Source organism: Aplidium turbinatum, chromosome 1 (assembly GCF_918807975.1).
Source record: "Aplidium turbinatum chromosome 1, kaAplTurb1.1, whole genome shotgun sequence".
Classification (NCBI taxonomy): domain Eukaryota; kingdom Metazoa; phylum Chordata; class Ascidiacea; order Aplousobranchia; family Polyclinidae; genus Aplidium; species Aplidium turbinatum.
In genome coordinates, this window is record NC_137472.1 from 32,989,867 (window position 1) to 33,005,165 (window position 15,299).

The window sequence follows — 15,299 nt, forward strand, 5'->3', positions numbered from 1 at the left end:
GACGACGGGTTTGATTACTTCACAGAGATGATGCCATGCCTGCATAACTTCTGCACCATCGACACCCAGACGTTGCTTTCTAATCCCAAGCATCTGGAAATAATTTATTCGATGTGTAAAAAGGTACTTTCCGCTTTGAATTAGTACAACCATGTCCTAACTTTTATCATGTGTTTATATTGTTATTTTTGCTTTAATATTCAGACTTTTCTGAGATAACAACGTGTATAATCTGTTGTAGTTACATGAAATTGTGCTTTTTTAATCAGTTTGTTAGTTATGGAAACTTTCAAAATTGGAATTACTGAGGTATTTTAATGTCAATTTTAGTTGACATTTTATGAAGTGTTCAAATCAGAAAAGTTTATTTTTGAAACTGGTTGCACGCTTTAGAATTTGCCTTGTAAATAATAACCGAAGAACGTACCTGCCTTTCCACAAAGGTCAAATTCTAAAACCATCGTCTGTGCATGCCATTAGCAAAACAATCACATCATTTTGGTTGATAAGTGTTGTAATCTTGTTTCCGGTGTAATTCGGATTAAACCAGATTACCTTCTTTTTGTTTTCTCTGATGTTGAAACTTTTTGAAGGTTTTCGACTGTGTTGCCGATGCATCATTGAATTTGTTCATTGATTTTTCCATCATTTATTTATGGCTTGTTATGTTCAACCGATGGTTTCATGTTCGGTGGCCTCTGTTCATAAATTTGGGGAACTCGTGATCGGGATTAGAAAATATGGCTAAAGTTTTTAGGTCGGCAGTTGACGAGACCCATATCCCGGTTAATAACTACCCCCCCCCCCAAAAAAGAAACGTTTCCACTCCAGAGCACAGAATGATGACTTCCACCATGTACTATTTATCATCTTAACGTCACATCTCATCAGGTGCTGGAGCTTGAGGAAGGTGAGGATCCTGCCTGCCACGCCGCAAAGTTGTTGGAAGTCATCATCCTCCAATGCCGTGGACAAATCGATCAGGTAGGACAACTTTCCCTAGCCAGCAACGACCGTAGACGTTAAATCAATTTGAACAAACTGTTGATTTGCTGTCTGGGTAGTTGTTCCTCACTGTATCTTTTATTCGTTTTACTGTGAGAAGTTATTTTTATGTGACCTTGAAACATAAGCCAGTTTCATCTTGAAGATTAGCTCCAAGGCCATTCGAATCCAAACGAAACTCCAGACAACTTTATTTGTAAATATTATGTTTCCAAACGTAGCAAGTCCTAAGTTGCAGAATGCATGGTTGCAAAAGGCACAGTGTAGTGAAATGCTTCTTGGTCAGTATAGGATATCCTGTAGTCAACGTGCACTAAAGCGTAGAAATGTCGCAGTTAGCCTAATTACGGAGCGAAATGACTTTAATAGTACTTATTTAGTAATCAATACAGATAGTTTATTAATACACCTTGCATTTTTAAGTCCACTGTCACAGTGTATTTTCGATTGCCATTTTTTTTTTGCTGAGTGTGGATTTTAGGTAGCATAAATTTTTGACAATAAAAGGGCGATGGCCCAACAATTTCAGAAACAGATTTCTCTCAGGTCACTGAAGGACGAAACTTTCAATTGCTTTCTTGCTCAACAAACTTAAAAGCGTCTATAATGCAGCTGCAAGATTTGTCGATTTTACTTGCACTCAATGTCTAGAAACGTTAAATCGCCACACATTATTTCGTTATCTACATCCCTAATCCGCTGTCTCTCACTGGCATGCTTTATTATGGGATCACCGTGTGTTTGTTTAAACAACACTGTCGTTCAAAACGTGTCGTTTTTTCATTGGTTGACCTAGCTTGCTGCACATCCACATTTGCTGTAGCTTGTGTAGCGAGAATCAATGTGAAGTGATTTGCCGGCTGATGCTTCCTCAGGTTTTCTTTTATCTGAATCATCTAAATTGACTTTCATTGAAGGTCGTGCTTTGACAAGCCACGGTACCATTGTTTAGATTGAGATAAAATTTGCGACGCATGATTGCTGCAAAACCTGTAAGATACCAATCGAAAGTGACGTCATGACGAAATCTGACATTGTCACGCGAAGTCCTGACAAGAACTTGCAACGATGACGACAAAGGTGACGTGTTGGTTTGTTTTTAATTGGCAGTGCATCCCGTTGTTCGTCGAGACCGCCCTCGCAAGACTAACCCGCGAAGTGAAGTCCAGTGAGCTGCGCACGATGTGTCTTCAAGTAGTAAGTGCATCACGTTGTCGATTTGTTCTATGCTCTTTCAATTTTAAGTGTAGACGAAGCCTTGTGCCCTTTTTTCACTCTTGCAGATTTTTGAATCACATTTTTCTTTAAAGTTGAAAGTCGAAGTTTTTTATATTTTTTCTTTGGATTAAACACTTTTCTTTATCTTGAATCTGTTTTCTGTTTCGGTGACACGTGACTGTCAAGTTTATCCTCAATAACACTTTCGGCAGTTTGGCGAAAATGAAGTAAATTACTGGGCTGTGAAGTCGAGGGATTTTGGCGTGTCCGGAGTCAGAGTTGGCCAATTAGATACCGAGGAGTCGGAGTCTTATATTTTTTCCCGACTCCACAACCCTGGTAAATTACACTAGAATAAAACTTTTGTTTGATTTTGCATAAAATCTTTTGAACTTTTTTCACGGACACTCTAGCCTTAGTTAGAATATGAGAATAATTCAAACGACTAGCTGCAGTCACAACATCATATTGCAGTAATATAAAATTTGTAAGTTTTCTGATGTAGAATATTATTGTCTTATCTAGTAAAAGCTTCTTTTCACATCGTTTTAACATCGCCAGAATGTTCAACTTGAACCAAAAAAATGCATCAAAAATCAGTTAAAAATGCCGTTCAATCGTTGAAATCAGCCCACACATACACGCAGGTGGTGGCAGCTTTGTTCTCTAACCCTTCTCTGCTACTGCAAACCCTGAACAACATGAGATTCCCCAACACCACTGAGACAATATCGGAACAATTCTTCCGTCAATGGATCAATGACGTCGATTGCTTCCTCGGGTCAGTGATCAACATTGATTTGAAACTTAGTTTGCAATATAATAATTTTTTCTTGAATTGGTTAACTGCTTTATTTTGCTTTGTAGAAAGACGGTTAGTTTTTAGATGACGGATGCGCAGTTGTTTTGACTCCTACCGCTTCTGTAAATGGTTTTCTATTTTCGTATAACCCCTTTGCTTGTGAATATGACAAAGTAGTGTACAGATAGTAGGAATTTGTTTGTCACCACCAATCAGGCAACACATTAAATTAACTTCTGCAATTTTTGAATGCACGAGTTTCACCATGACTCCTACTTAATAGGTCTATATTATAATATACCTGTGTTGCGTACCAGCAAACAAATTGCGACAAGTGTAAGTTTTAGTTTAATTAAAAACTTCACTTTATTTGTTGTCGCATAGAAGAGTTCTGGCTGCAAGCCAGCATAACCGCTGAGTTAAAATTGCGTCAATTTGTCTATGTACTGTGTGAAGACAATGTTTGATGCTTACATTTTCTGCGATCGCGGCAGAAAGAAAGGCTTTCTGTCAAGGGAAGGTTTTGATGAGGTTTATAATAATGTTTTTAATCAAGTTGATTTACTTTTTAACAAAGCTTATCACACCCATCCCATTTACTTAACGACAATCTCTTTATGGGCGTAACTTTTTATAAACGACCTCATAAAGGTCTATCACTCGCATCCCAGTCAACAAATCAGTCATTTTTTACATGGATTCAACGTCTGAAGAGGTTGAAGGCTGATTCGCTGAATTGGATATTACAGGATCCATGACAGGAGAATGTGTGTACTTGGCTTGTGTACGTTGATCAACCTTGATGAGAGGCCGTCCTGCATCGCGGAGTTGACTCCCCAGATCATCCCCTCGCTGATCATGCTTTTCCAAGGACTTGTACGCGCCTACAAAGGTAGAACTTCAATAATGACCTCGCAAGTTTATTACTGTTTGTTTTTTTGTAACAACTGTACGTTGACGTTTTAACGTGTTGCGTCTTTGGTCGTTTGCGTCCACAGAGAATGATTGCTTGCGTAAATGGAAACGTTCTGACGTCAGTGTCGTCACTGGAGTGGCCAAGGTTGCGCACTGTTGCAAAATACTTTGTTTTTACTTCGTTCCGCTTTTCTCTGTTTACAAAGTTATTTTTTGTCACAATCGTCACGACTTGATTTACTAATTTTTGGTAGATGACACATTTTCAGAATCAGATAGAACCTTTTCTGAGATTAAGCTCGAGGCTTTTAGCCCCTTTAGCAAAAATTGAACTGAATCATCGTTGCTTGACTGCACCATCTCTTCGTTCACCAAGCTCAGCATTCATCGTTTCAAAATCAAGCAGATTTGCTTTTCTAAGCGAACATATCAGTCATTTTTCACATTGATCTAATTCTAACGTGAGAAAGATCTGATTTGCTTGCTGGGTGGAAGAATGTTTATTTTTTCACTTGTGCAAACTTTTGTGATTGTAAAGTTTTTAATTGTGACTTTTTGTCTGTGAAATTTCCTCTTCAGTTAAAGGTGAAGAAGATCACAGTAATAGCTCCGAGTCATCCGACAATGAAGATGATGATGACGATGGGGCATTCGACCACGAGGAACTGGCATCCGATGAAGACGAAATTGATGAAGAATCGGCGGAGTATCTCGAAATGCTGCAGAAGAAGGTGATTTCGAGTCAGAATATCACAAGTGTTCAGTGACCACTTTGACTTGAATACGATTCTTTAATTTTGGTTTGTGTGAGAGTTCAACGTGTTGAAGAGTTTCATGTTTGGTAAAATGCTTTTTATTTGCAAACCCATTTTCTTAAATTAGTTTTACATAAATAACAGTTTGAAATACTTCATCAATAAGTTTATCCCGTTGTGTGGATGGGTAGGAAAGCGCGGAAGATGAGGACTCCGTCTTCTCAGACGAGGAGACAGACTTAGAGAGCTTTACGACCTTCCTGGAGGGATCAGACAGTGAGGTGGAAGAGTTCAGCGTATTCAAAGCCAGCATGCATGGTAATGGTAGCCGAGTTGTATAGACATTTTCAGCACAGTGTCAAAGCGATAATTAGCCATAGCGGAGATCCAACTTAGGAAATAACTTTAAAAAGTATATTATTTTGAAATGTATCGCAAAGATTTTGTATCCAGAATTTAATTTAGATTTTTATGCTTGTATGGCCCTCTCAGCTTTTTTACTGTTTTAATCAATATATAAACAAAAGCATACCGGTAGCAGTTTAATGCAGCGCCAAGTAGTAGAATAGTTTTGAAGAAATGCAACTCGCGATCATCTAACATAAACACAACAAACTAAACCGCAAAAGCAACTGTATCGAGCTTACTATAAGAATTTCGTGTGGTTTATTGTGACCAGCAAGTTAAGGAAAAGAAGAAATGTGTTCCTGGCACAGCACTAGCGCACAGTCACTGCTACCTGGAAACAAGTTGGACAGGAAATACATACAAAACAATATTTGAATATTAATCAGACGGCAGCTGTTGTCAATAAACACTTCAATGGCTATAATGCATTAAGAAACAGAGACATACTTAGAAGCAAACTGGTCACAGATCTTGCAGCTTCGAGTCTGATGATGATTGATAGACAAGACAGCTTCCTCAGCTAATCAAGATAACATATATGTGCACATTCCTTGATGAAAGGTCACCTCCGTTAAAAGGAATGTTGCATCTCACAGCCCCTTGAACGTGATATGAAGCCGCCGAAAATAGTCATCTGACAAACAAGGTCTGACTTAAATATGCTTATGCGGTTAGATTGCAGAAAACATCGCGTTGTCTCCAAGTCTTGTTAGATACCGTCGCGGCGGTGTAGTATAGAGAAAGTGCTTCCAGATGCATACACGTCGCCTTTCAGCAGGGCCACCATACGAGGTTATTATTCGTAGAAGCAGAGATACATGTTTCTGAGGAATTACAGTAGAAGGAAGTTGTCACAAGTAATTCCAGGAGCAAGTCAGCGTGGAAGAATAAGAAAAGTTTACTTTGAAGACTCTTGTCTTCTCTGCTTTCTTTACCAACCTCTGCTTTGTATCAACCTATGGGTCATTATCTTTCATTGCTCCAGGTGGGAGATGACAGCTTCCTTGAAAGAGAGAACGAAACGTTACTTGAGGAATTCACGACTGTGATCGATGCTGACGATGACGTCATCGACGAGTTTGTTGTGTTCAAAGGCGTTTTTTCCTGTAAGAGCTCTCACTGCCGGTTTTCTGACTGGTTTTTGCATACCCAGTCAGCCGGTCAGTCCTTTTTTATGTTGATTCAACGTGTGCAGTCATTGATTCAATGTAAAAAAGGAAATTGACTGGCTGGCCAGAGACTGTTGAACAATCACAGTGGTTTGCTTGCCATTGCCATCTTAGCAAAATAATGGTAATCTCACATCACAAAAGCATGTTTTAATTTTTTGAAAGCCATAGACGGATAATCGATAACAGCTTTATAAGATTGAATTGCATACTTCAAAAAATATTACATACAATAAAATAGCTACATAACTTCAAACGTTTTCGGCAAAACTTTATGCCCTCGTCAGGAAAATACCTTAATTCATCTAAACAAAAACAAATATTCGTGAAATGTTAATATTAAATGACTGAAAATAAATAAAACTGCACTGACCTGCGTACAAGCAACAACTGACGAACAAACACAAAAGGTGGTAACAATCTGTCATGAACTATGCGGGAGTGTGGTCATGAGACAAGATAGTGAGCGGAACAACATAAAGGCAATCAAGGAAAAAACCACTAAGCAACATAAAACAAACGTAATCTAATACAAATTCAACAGAAAAGATGCCCCTCCAGCGAATAATTGTTTGTTGAGCCTGGGGTTGTTATCTATTATCTGCCTATAAAGCTGTTATCGATTATATTATCTGTCTATGGTTTTTAAAAAGTATCTCTACCAAAGCTATACTATTTTAATTTTTTGTTCCTGAAAAAAATAAGGTTTAGTTGTAATGTGGAAGGACGACTGACAAAGAGGTTATCCAAATTTTATCTCACAACCGCGCTCATTGTATTGAACCACGGCAGTTTATCTGATATTGTCGCTTTCAACACGCTTTAGAAGACGACAATATAGGATGTTAAAACGAAATTAAGCGTCTTAGTGAGATTAAAAAAGATAAAAAAAAAACAGCATATTTTAGTGCTTTGCTTGTGCGTGTTTCTCGGCCAAGCGGTGATTTAAATATAAATTAACTTTAACGATCCACTTAAACTTGCTACAATCTTAGCTCTGAAGACACGTGACCCGGTTTGGTACGACGCACTCCTGACTGGTCTCAGTAACGCTCAACGCACGTCCCTGGATGACATATACGTCCTTGCGGATCAACGTATGGCCGCTGCCGGTAAGCAACGACTGCATGACTTGGGTTTGGCGATTAATTCAACATTTTTGTCTTTGAAACTTAAACCGCCAAAGAAAGTTGGCGACCTAAAGCTGACAAATTTTTTCAGTTTTAAGTTGTCCTTTTTTACATCGTTTCAACATTAAAACTGTACAAAAAATGGCAACTTTGCAGACCAGATTTTCAACATTCTTTGCGTTTTCTTCAGAATCAAAGAAGATAGAAAAGACTGGAGGTTATAGATTCGCAAACACAAGCGTCCCATCCACTTTCAACTTCGCTTCTTCCAGACCTTCATCTCTATCACCCTAATCTTTCAACTCATATCACGTCGGGCAACTCAACTTTTTCAATGGGCAGTGTTACGTTTAAATAAACAATAAATTTTAAAAAAAAATTCTTGACAATCAATCTTCTTTCATTTAGGTCAATGTTATCTAGATTAGCAGATAGCAAAAATTCGTCATTTTACGTTGATTCAACATCTGCAGTCTACGTCTGCAGACGTTGAATCAACGTAAAAATGACGAATTTTGTTATCTGGATTGTTTGTGACTTAAGCAGCCTGAGTGTTGAACTTGTAACTTTTAGACTTACAATGACGGCCTGCCTTAAAATTAAACCGACGTTCCATGTGCCCCCTTTATTCAATAATTTGTTGCAAATGTTTCAACTCGAAAGAAGGGCGTTTGGCGTTACGAAGCTGTCCTTTGTATTTTAACTTGCACCGCTTGATGCTTTCGTCACGATACTTGTAAAATTGTAGCGCTATAAACTTTCATCGAGTTTGAGGGACAGATGAACCTTTCCTGTATTTGCAAACCTCTGCCCAACTTGCAGGCCACTGTGCAAGTGAATACGTAACTTTTGTTTCAACTTTCAGTTTTTATTATTTTTTTTTTATATTTTCTTTTAGTATAATCCGTGCTTGAGCACATTCGTTTAAATGTTGTTCAAAACCTTCACGCCATAGAAAATGCCTGCCCAGTTTAGGAAAGAGCGACCATTCGGAGCTGGCTGCTGCTGTTTGCTATAAATTGCCAACTGAGTGCTGTTGTACATCCGGTTAGTTTATTTTTTGTCCGTTTTCGTTGCTTTTACGTTGGTTAATATGAACATAAACTGCATTTTTGTTGCTGATTATTATGTTGGATGATTATAAAGCCCAACAAAAGTGAGGATTGAAGTGCAGGTTAGTGAAAGCATCAACAAATCGAAAGAATTGTCATTTACTGGTCTGATTTTTCTATTCCAGAGAAAACCAACTTCTAAGAACGTGGTGGTTGAACCGAACCAGGCCTACATACTGAATGAAACTTTTTACCATGCAATTTAAAGCATGACGCGTAGTGGAAGGCGGGCAGAACGGACAATGGACATGCTAACTAAAAGTGCTATATTTAAGCAAACAAATTATCCTGGATCTATAGCGTTTTTTTTTTTGAATTAACATGTCACTTAACAACAACTGCCCGGAGTATGAAACTTAATGTGTTTTTGTTAAAAAAAAGAGTTTTATTCTGGGTGTCCGTTTTGCCCCGGACATGGGGCGAAACGGACACAGTATGTCACCGCTTTGCTTCGAAGTTCATTTTGTTACAGTAATTAATTGTCAAGATTAATATATTTTTTGGAAACTTGTTAGCATGAAAATCCGTGAATACAAACAGTCAAGTTTGGTAACCTTCAAGTTACTTCAAATAAAGCTTTCGCAGCTATACACGCAGCTTCTTCCGTAGTCTTATTCAAATAGAATCAAACTAACTGTTTGTCAAACAGTGTTTGACAAATGCATCTTTACTGTTTCAGTTCTCCAAAACAAACTAGTCATCTGTTTGAAAACAATTTATAGGCCTACGCTAAAAAATGCTACTTCTTTTAGGCTGTGTTGCTTGTGATACCGATAGGCCTATGTTTGTTTTGTCCCAATCATCCATTATCCGTTTTGCCCCAAACAAGCTACCTTAGAAAGTCTATAATTATAAGCATAACAAAAACATGTAGAAAACGCATTTTTTAGAGGTAGTGGTTCATTGTCCATTAATGTTCAAAACTAAAGAGAAGCAGAAATTTTCAAAGAACACCTATTAAATATCACCACACTTTAGTAAACAAGTTTTTATAACAAAGCAGGCTACTGTGAAAGATCTTTCGATCTTCTTGCCGCCGAGTGTGGCACAAAAGTTTCAATTTTCTGTTTAGAATATTCTTCATTCAAGTAGTTTCAGAAGACAGAGAAAAATTAGTGTTTTGTAGTTTTTTCAAAAAAGCAAATGTCCGATTTGCCTGTCTTCCTCTATTCGTCATCACATATTTCACAAGTCGTATAGAATCCTTTCATAACTTCGCTGCAATACTAAAGGTCTGCAATAGCTAGCATCAGAATATAAAAAATGTTTCCACGATCTTTTGCTGTAAGCAGTATTAATAATGGCGAAGCAGATGCAATTTGCATATTTATCTCGTTATCACTTTGACCCTACCACCTGTACTGTAAAGGATTGTACAAGCTAGCTTTCATTCAGGAGGTACTCCTGGTTTGCCAGCTAGACAAATTGATAGACCAGCTAGCGCAACAAGCTATAGGCCTACTGGGTTAAGAGCATCCCTTAAATTAGTTGGGTTTCAAGGCACAACGTTCAGGATCTCAATGTCAAATTCCAACTTACCCTTCTCTTGCCAGGTTGAGCGTTTCCTTGACTCAAGTGTTAATCTTCATAGTTCAGAATAACACTCGAAAGGAACTAAAAAACATGAGCAAATCGACAGTTTCCAAAGGTTTCTCCGCACAAGGATTTAAACTACAGTACCCTGAAAAGATTGGAGGAAGTTGAACCACTTTCACACGACTGGCACGGTTTAACAGCAACGTGTTTCAACGGGAAACTGCAAACAACACAAGTTAAAGTCCCTCAACCATTCTTGAAGATTAGATCGACAAGTGCCACACCGCTCATATGCAGTAAGCACGGCTCGTCCACATTTCCAATATTTATCTAACATTCAATAATTCTGGACCGTCTTGATTTTTTAGAAATGATTTTAGCCATTGATGCATGTATCTAAATGCATAGCATACATCATCTGGTAAACGCATCTCTACAAATTTCTTTCACTGTAAAAAATAAACTCTAAAAATTGTGGCCATAGAAGGTTGGCTGTGAGGTTTCTCATCACAACACAGTAGGCCAAGCCTACTTCAATCAAAAAACACGATAGAGAGCTTTCAAATCGGACTAGGCTAATTGCGGCGTAGAAATCAGTTCAGTTGTTTTTATTCCATCACAGCAAAAAAACAATACACGTCAACATAGCAAAGGTCGAGAAAAAAGTAGAAGCGAAATCAGGGATATCGTTCACTACGGGATTGGAAACTCTGTGGAACTGAAAACCATTTTATACACCAGTAGGGTCAATTTTCTTTGTACGCTGCTGTGACAAATAATCACATAAATTGACCTCAAAGGGTAGCAAGTAGTAGACTAAACGAACAACCAAAAGTGTAATCATCAATTCACCTGCAAATTGTAAGGTCTACTTGCCTGGTTTGTTTATTTGTTTGTATTCCATTAGTGCAGTTATGTTGTATTTTGTTTGCTGCTTAAAAAATTTCCAGAATGACTGTTGGTTTTAGTTCTGATGACATCGTAAACGGATTGGTTTCGTACTGGATCGAGCAGTGAACAAGTTGATGATACAACAGCATATTTCACTGATTGCTTGAACACTCCTCATTTAGGCTACTTTTGATCCGATTTGCAGTAGGCTACGCAAAATGCTAAAGAACAACAGTAGGCTGTTTTTGGACTCGTTGCATTCATTCATTTTTTTGGATTCATCGTTTTTTTCTAGCAGCGTAAATGTACTTTTATACATCAATTAAGTTTCATGTGAGTGTACATTTTGTATTATTATTGCAAAATCTAACTTTGTAGGCTATATCTTTTAGTCGGTATTTTATTTTGTTAATCTTTCTGTAGTCCTAGTAATGTGATGACCCTACTGATGTATAGCACTGGATAGAGTTTCCAATCCCGTAGTTATAGATGTCCCTGAGCGAAATATTGAAATCCATTTTGTAAGTGATATTTTTCTAGTTTTATAAAGGATTTTTTTTATCATACAAACGTTTGCACGTGGAGACAAAATTATACTCTCTACATTTCTTGATACAGTTGTAGCATATAAATTCAAATTGAAAGACTTTTTTCCCTGCAGGCCTAGGCTACCTGAAAAACTGACTGCTAAGTTTATGCAGGCCTCTTGAAAATCATTCTTGGATCTCAGTGTAGGCTACTAGTTTAGGAGATTACAAGAAGACACCTTCAAATACTTCCGCAACCTGAGAAATAGTTTCCTTCCTCGTGGACTGTTCAAGTTTTTAATGAAAACGTCTTGATGGATAACGACCTAGCGTGATTACTACACGGATTCCTTTGGTTAGCCAAGCACAATGCGCGCTGGCCCATAGCAACTAGCTTACTTAACCAAGTGCTGAATGCCAAGTAGCCTGGGCCTAAATCGCTTCTTCTGCAGTATTAACTTAGTCTACACATGTGACACTCTTGGAGAGGGAAGTTAGTCATAGCCTGCATAGAAACCAATAAAAGTAACACAGTTTCTGTAAAAAATATTTTTGGGCCTCTGGACTACGCACTGTGGGTATTGGTCAGGTATTAGTGCCGCCACAGTGCAAATACTATGGCCTCTTTGTGAAGTTGTCGGAACCGTCATATTGAGTTAGACCTAGGCTAAGTTATAGCCTGTTGTATAATAGATAGGCTACCGTAACTAACATCTTCCAACTCTTTGTTAAAGGGCTGTTCAAACAACATATAATGTCACTGTCTTGTGTTTCTTTACTTCGTAACTAAGGCTAAGATTTTGGGATGGAAGATGAAAAATGTCAAGGATGGAAAGGAATGGAAGATCTTGATGATGGGATGGAAGACAATCTTCCATCATTCCATCCCAATTCCATCATTAACTTTCTAACGCTTTATCAAGACATGCAAAATATTACGTTGCTTGCTGAAATAATTCGAACGATAAGTTCAAACAATAATTCAAACGGTACGTAATCCTTAGGAAAATACTGCTGTTAAATTTTTAGCTTAAATTTAGCCTATGGTTTTTAGGTTTATTTGTGGCATATTCAACGAGGAGATCACAAAATGTGAAGATGGGAGAGATTTCTGAGATGGAATGGAAGATGGAATGGAACATTTCTAAGATGGAATAGAGATGGAATGGAAAAAAATCTCAGGATGGAAGATGGAAAAAACGTCTTCCATTCCATCCCATACCCTGTCAGCAACGTTATTTATTGCTTTACGCCAGAAACCAACTAGCGTAAATTGTCTGATTATATCACCGTTATCTCAAAATAAATGGCAACGTATGAAACTTTTGGCTGCACTTCTTGTGACCATCACGTTTTCTCTTTTGTACCTCAGATCAATTGAAGCAAATTCGGCTTATTTCTTGAAAAAGATTGTTTAGAATTATTTTCTTTTAATCTACGTTATAGTTGGACCATCCGTAAGATAAAAAGTAATATTGCATTAATATTTTTTTCTATGATAAACATACTGTAAGCTTAGGCTACTAAGAAAAACTGCGCCTCGGATTAAACATAAATAAAATAAGAGTCATTTTATTTTGTCGACAAGTCTTGATACATTAAAAACATAACCCACCTACCTAGTCGCCAGAGGTGAAGCAAAGTTTAAATTTGAGTAATCTCCTGTAGGCTACTTGTAAGTTGTCCGTCTTTACTTTCAATTTTATTTTCGACTTGACCGCAAGTCGGAAGCACGATTTGTTTAAACTTTGGGTGACAAAACGATTTGTTTCTTATTTTCATTAAACCCGAGAGGGGTAAAACTTCGACAATGTGGTCTAACTCTAACTAATGATATAACTTAGCCTACTTTGTAGAAATACTCTTTTATGTGCCTGTGGCCTAAATTTTTAAAAAATTACATATTTTGAGATTGTTTGTCTAAGATAAAAAATTTACTACAAAATAAAGAAAAACTGTTAAAAAAAAACAACCACGTTCCAGTCTGCGCTTGGTGTTTAGTGTCAGTGTCTGAGATATTGAAAATAATTTTTCAAAACGTGAACTTTTTCTGGAAGGTCATAAAGTAGGCTAGACTTGAGGTAGTAGCGGATCGAGGGCACCATAGTTTGTTTTCCTATTATAATATAAATTTTGCAGGAAAAAAATTTTCCTTATTTCGACTAGGCCTACTTGTTCATTATCTGGTTCCACAATCGTGTGTGCATGAAAACCCAAGTAGCCTACGTAGTTTACAGTAGGCCATCACTAAAAACACTCTTTGCCGAATTTAATAGCAAAATTAGAGCCACACTACTACGTGTTGTGCTGGAACTTCATTTTCACACCTTTATGAAAGGATGATTTGTGAAAATTAATTATTTGTGCAAAAGTTGCCATTTTCGAGTTGAAAAGCATTTAAGCTACTAAAAATAGCCATCATAAAGAATAGACTAATTAAATTACTGATTAACTTTCCAAAGAAACAGCCTGGTTGGAAGATGGTGCACACTGCACAGCTTGGCTATACGCTGTCGTGGGATTTGCGCACTAAGCTGAGAAAAACAGATTCTTTTTCTCGGTAGCCTATGTTTACTGCATCTTACTGAGAGCACAACCAAATTTTTTACTGGAGCAAACTATTTTTTGAAGAAAATTAGATTTCTTAGGTCATTTGGGCATCTGTTTGTGCCAAAAGCGTTTCTTAATAGGAATGATCAAAAGTTTTATAAGTTTTTCACAAAAGAAGAATAAAACATTTGTTGTTCATTGTCTTTTCTAAGAAAATCTCCCAGCAAGGAATAAAAAAGACTTGAAAATTGCACATGACAATCGTTTACCAGATATTAGTAGGGAGGAATCTGAATCTCGAGAATGAGAATACCTTGATCTAGAATTTCTCGAATGACGAAATTTCATCTATAAGCCAAAATATTTCTGCAAAAGTCATTATTTTTGATCTTGTTGACAAACTATAGTTGAATAAAGTAAAAACACGAGCAATAAACATGTAGCCTAGACTAGCCTACTTTTGAGCATGGTCAATACATTTTTGGAGATCTTAACTAAGGTGCGAATAGTAAAACGAGTCTAGTAAAATGTTAGGAATAACGCAATTACTCACCGAAAAATGTATATTTGCTGTGTGTGTCTCAGTGTACAGAACCTACTCTTATTCAACAATAATTTCAAACTAGTTCATGAAAACGGTTTTCTTGAAAGCTTAAGCAATAAATCTATTCTATGTAGTTAAACTAGTATAAGGCCTACATAAATTTTTAAGAAATGAGTGATTGTAAGCTATTGTTCTTTTATGTTGTGTATCCTCAAAGATTTGTAATGATGCCAAAATATTTTGTGGTTGAAACATGTGCTATGGTACTGTCAAGCAGCTTCCGTTGAAAGTGTAGGCCTAAGTTATTACACCCAATGTCGCTGCTGGGATTAGCATGTGTAATAGGTTACAACTTTTCTTTCTTTAATTGGAGTCTTGAAATTTTATTACTGTTAATAGTAATTGAAAAGGATAATAGATCAGTGACGCTGACCAAAGTAAAAACCAAAGCAAGCACCTGAGGTAATCGAGTTATTGTGACCCACTTTAGCATGGTAACTTAGTAAATTGTCCTCGAGTGCAATTGGTTTTGATACAGCTGAATGGCACGATAGGTGAGGATTAAAAATGTTTAGTACGTATAGGCTAAGGAGAGAAGTACTGGCCATCTTAAAAGGCTGGCCCCAAAAATGTTGATAATCTGAACCAGATCAGTCAGATAGATGTTGCTATGGTACTTTTTACGATGAGAATTTTTCTAATCTGGTTAAGACCTAGCCTACTTGAAAAAATATTTT

The 15,299-nt window shown here is 37.3% G+C and overlaps 1 protein-coding gene across 3 annotated transcripts in view; it reads left to right on the forward strand.

The window, feature by feature from the left end:
• Positions 1-8,511, forward strand: part of LOC145775314 (importin-7-like) — a 32,546-nt gene extending 24,035 nt beyond the window's left edge. Inside the window, exons 17-26 of one of the 3 annotated variants that reach the window (XR_014290144.1) lie at positions 1-123; positions 892-984; positions 2,116-2,202; positions 2,871-3,004; positions 3,775-3,917; positions 4,520-4,671; positions 4,887-5,013; positions 7,268-7,384; positions 7,593-7,796; positions 7,902-8,511. Coding sequence is in view for 2 of the 3 variants with exons in the window: in XM_082586589.1 (XP_082442715.1) it covers positions 1-123; positions 892-984; positions 2,116-2,202; positions 2,871-3,004; positions 3,775-3,917; positions 4,520-4,671; positions 4,887-5,013; positions 7,268-7,384; positions 7,593-7,696 (1,080 nt within the window). In the remaining variant the exon portion in view is untranslated. Of the gene's footprint in view, positions 124-891; positions 985-2,115; positions 2,203-2,870; positions 3,005-3,774; positions 3,918-4,519; positions 4,672-4,886; positions 5,014-6,088; positions 6,210-7,267; positions 7,385-7,592 lie in introns of all 3 variants that reach the window. The other 2 variants (XM_082586589.1, XM_082586600.1) reach the window with 2 other exon arrangements.
• The last annotated feature ends 6,788 nt before the right edge of the window (positions 8,512-15,299 follow it).